At 34.0% G+C, this 3,421-nt stretch overlaps 1 protein-coding gene across 1 annotated transcript; it reads left to right on the forward strand.

The window, feature by feature from the left end:
• The first annotated feature begins 983 nt into the window (after window positions 1-983).
• LOC131046165 (ribulose bisphosphate carboxylase small subunit, chloroplastic 3) lies at window positions 984-2,735 on the forward strand. The gene is made up of 3 exons (XM_057979836.1): window positions 984-1,244; window positions 1,941-2,072; window positions 2,285-2,735. Exons 1-3 carry the CDS (start codon window positions 1,065-1,067, stop codon window positions 2,507-2,509), a joined length of 537 nt encoding a protein of 178 aa, XP_057835819.1. The 5' UTR covers window positions 984-1,064; the 3' UTR covers window positions 2,510-2,735.
• Window positions 2,736-3,421: the final 686 nt, after the last annotated feature.

The raw sequence follows: 3,421 nt of genomic DNA on the forward strand, positions 1-3,421 counted from the left end.
TTCGTACAATTCAATAGTAGAATGCACTTAATATATAGAAATTTGTCAAAAAAATCAATTAAATATACATTGAATGTGGATATGGCAGAAGGTAAAATATGTGTATTGTACTTCTACGAATAGTGGAATGCATTCAATATACACATAATTGTCAAAAAAACATTAAATATGCATTCTATTTGTCAACGAAATACATCCCATCATATAATATTTAATTGAAATAAGATTTGAGAAGATTTTTATAGAATTCAACGACCTTTTTACATTATGGAGGAGACAAAAAAAAATTATTGTCAATACAATATTGCCTAATAACTAAATAAATTAAATGCAAAAATACATTTTTTGCAATGACAGTTTTGCAGAAAGGACCAATAGGAAAAGAGGAAAAAAGTATTTAAAGACTTTTAAGAAAAGGCACCTTAAATTTGACTATACAAGTGCTTGAAAAATATAAAAAATACAGCCATATGATTGGCTTTTTTTAAAAAAGAAATGCATTGAATGAATGCATTAGTTATCCTGCCTATCGACAAGAACTAATAATAATAAAAATATAATCCCAACAAGTTTCATTTCCACACTATTTTTCCGGAGGATAGAGAGGATGAGGCACCACCAAAAAAACATGTGGAAGACAACATACATTCTACCCCACACAACATAGACCAACTCCTGAAACAACATTATGTTCCTAAATGAACTCTTAATAGACTAGTTTCTACATAGTTAATGAAAAAGCCCAAACAGGTGACAATGGGACGTGTGAGGACTCAAATGCAAGAAGAAAAAACCCACCGTAGATAAGTCCACAAGATTATGGACACGTGTAACAATCAGTAAGGCTCCAAAGATAGCATTCCAATCTACTCCCAATGAACATGATTGTGAGATGTGGCAGGGCAAGATCCAACGGCCCAACTGAGCCTAGAGCTTATCTCTCCTCTCAACCACACAGGCGACTCCCTTCCCCTTTATCTATGCTCCACTCTTCTGCTTTTCCCATTGCCTAGTGAATTCGACCACCATTTTTCTTTCTCCTGGGATCCTCTGCAACTACTACAATGGCGTTGGCGCTCCTGGGATCCTCTGCAGGCATAGCAGCAGCAACTGCCTCCTCCAAGACTGCCTCACCCACCATTGCTGCCCTTAACTTGGCCACCCCATTCTCTGGAACTTCCTTCCGTTCATCTGCCAAGGCCTCCAAGAGCAGGGCAGCTGGTCTCAGGGTGAATTGCATGCAAGTGAGTACCCCTATCTCTTCTTCCTTCCTCTTTCTCTGGTTTTTTCCAAGTTTTATGGGTACCCACTTCAGGAACGAAGTGGGTATCCATGGAATAGCCGGTGCATGATTTCATCAGCTTGTGAGAGCTTGTTCATGGGAGAGAAATGGGACAATTGTTGTGTAGAGGAGAAAGAGCAGATGGTTACAAGTTTTCTTTTCCAATTTGTGTAGGATAGTAACCCATTTAGAGTAAAGGGGAGAAAGAGAGTTTGAGATCAGGTCATGGATGAGATATGTGAATGGATTGTGAATGAATTCTTCCAAATGGTTGAAGTTTAGAAGTGAATGGTAGTCTTCTGTCTGGAACAAGGTTGGGATGTTGTGGTCTTTTAGAAATGAGGATAGTTTTAAGAAGTAGGATGAGATATGTCCATGAATTATGAATGAAATCCTTGAATCGAGGTTGTAGTTTAGAAGTGAGTGGTAGTTTTATGTCTGGAACAAGGTTGGGATGTTGTGGTCTCTTAGAAATGAGGGTAGTGCTTTGAAGTAGCAGCAGGAAGAAGCTCGTAATTTCGTTCATTGTTTTGATTCTGAAGTAAGGGTGATGTTTCGATTGTTTTTTATGGTTTTGTTTGTGTTGAATGAGGGCAATGTTTCTAATTAGATTTGGGTGTTTAACACATTTACATTGAATATACGTTTGTGGGTATAGGTGTGGCCTCCATATAATAACCTGAGATGGGAGACATTGTCATACTTGCCACCCCTTACTCCCGACCAAATTGTGAAGCAAGTCGACTACCTACTGAGAAACAAGTGGGTTCCTTGCATAGAGTTTGAAGAGGTAAGTGAAATCAATTTCTACATACATTTTATATAAAATTGTGTAGTTGACTAAATAATTCTAATTCATATGAAGTAGAAAATAATAGGTATGAATTCACACTTCAAATAAGCCTTTCTTTTTCAAAATATTATGAAGTAGATAATTGATAGTCGTTTCATCATGACAATCTATATATGTATTTGATGATGACAATTGTGGTGTTTGTATAGAATGCTGTAATCAATAGGAAATATGGTACAACCCCAGGATACTATGATGGAAGGTACTGGATCATGTGGAAACTACCCATGTTTGGTTGCAATGACGCAGGACAAGTGATGAGAGAAATCAATGAGTGCTCAAAGGCATACCCCAAGGCCTTTGTTCGCATCATCGGCTTTGACGCCGTTCGCCAAGTCCAATGTATCTCATTCATTGCGCAAAAGCCATACTAATCAGCTTGAAAGAACATTTGGCTTTCTTCTCTATGTAGTTGTTGGTGTTAGTAATTTTGTTTATGTGGGATTTCGTCATTTGCCACATTGGATCACTTGTGGAGAAAATTAATGAGCTTGATCTCACATGTCATTTGTTTTTCTTATGTTGTGTTTGGAAAGGTTTAAAGACAAGAGATCCTTATCGTTTAATTTCTTAAAATAAAAATTTTGTATCTTGTTATTATGATGACTCTGTTTATCATATGTGCACATGAATTTTCTTATTAGATTTATATGGTTTTTTAAATTAAATAAACAAAATGTCTATGTTTATAATTAGAATGTTTAGTTAACAAAGAGGAAAATTAGATATTTCTTGTTTTTGAAAAGTTAGGCCAAACACAACTGTAAAGTAATGAAATAATCTTTATCCAAATACTAGATGTATTTCTAAATGCTTTTATTTTACAAACTAACAAGCAGACAAAATTACACTCCAAAATTTTTAATATAGATGAAATTTAATGATTAAACTATATATTTTTTAGTTTATAATATATATTATGTGAATGGAGGTAGTGTGTTAATATGATCTTATTCAAGTGATTCAAAATTTGTTATATGAAATATCGATTATTTAGTTTTAAAAATTATTTCTATAATTATATTATTTTAGAACAAATTTGAAAAAAATAATTTGATTATTAGAGAGGGAGAGAGGTTGCATAATTTTGTGGAAAAAGAAAATTATTTTATTCAAGTTGCACATATTATACATTCTTTAATTTTACAAGGTGTATTGAAAGGGCTCATTAAAATTAGTGTGAAGCATTAATTTATATTGTGTGATTCTTATTTTTAGGATCACAAATCCTTTTTGCAAATTGAAATATATACTAAATATGATGTTTTAGTTTGAGGTTGATATGA

This window comes from Cryptomeria japonica, chromosome 2 (genome assembly GCF_030272615.1).
Source record: "Cryptomeria japonica chromosome 2, Sugi_1.0, whole genome shotgun sequence".
In the NCBI taxonomy this organism is placed as follows: Eukaryota; Viridiplantae; Streptophyta; class Pinopsida; order Cupressales; family Cupressaceae; genus Cryptomeria; species Cryptomeria japonica.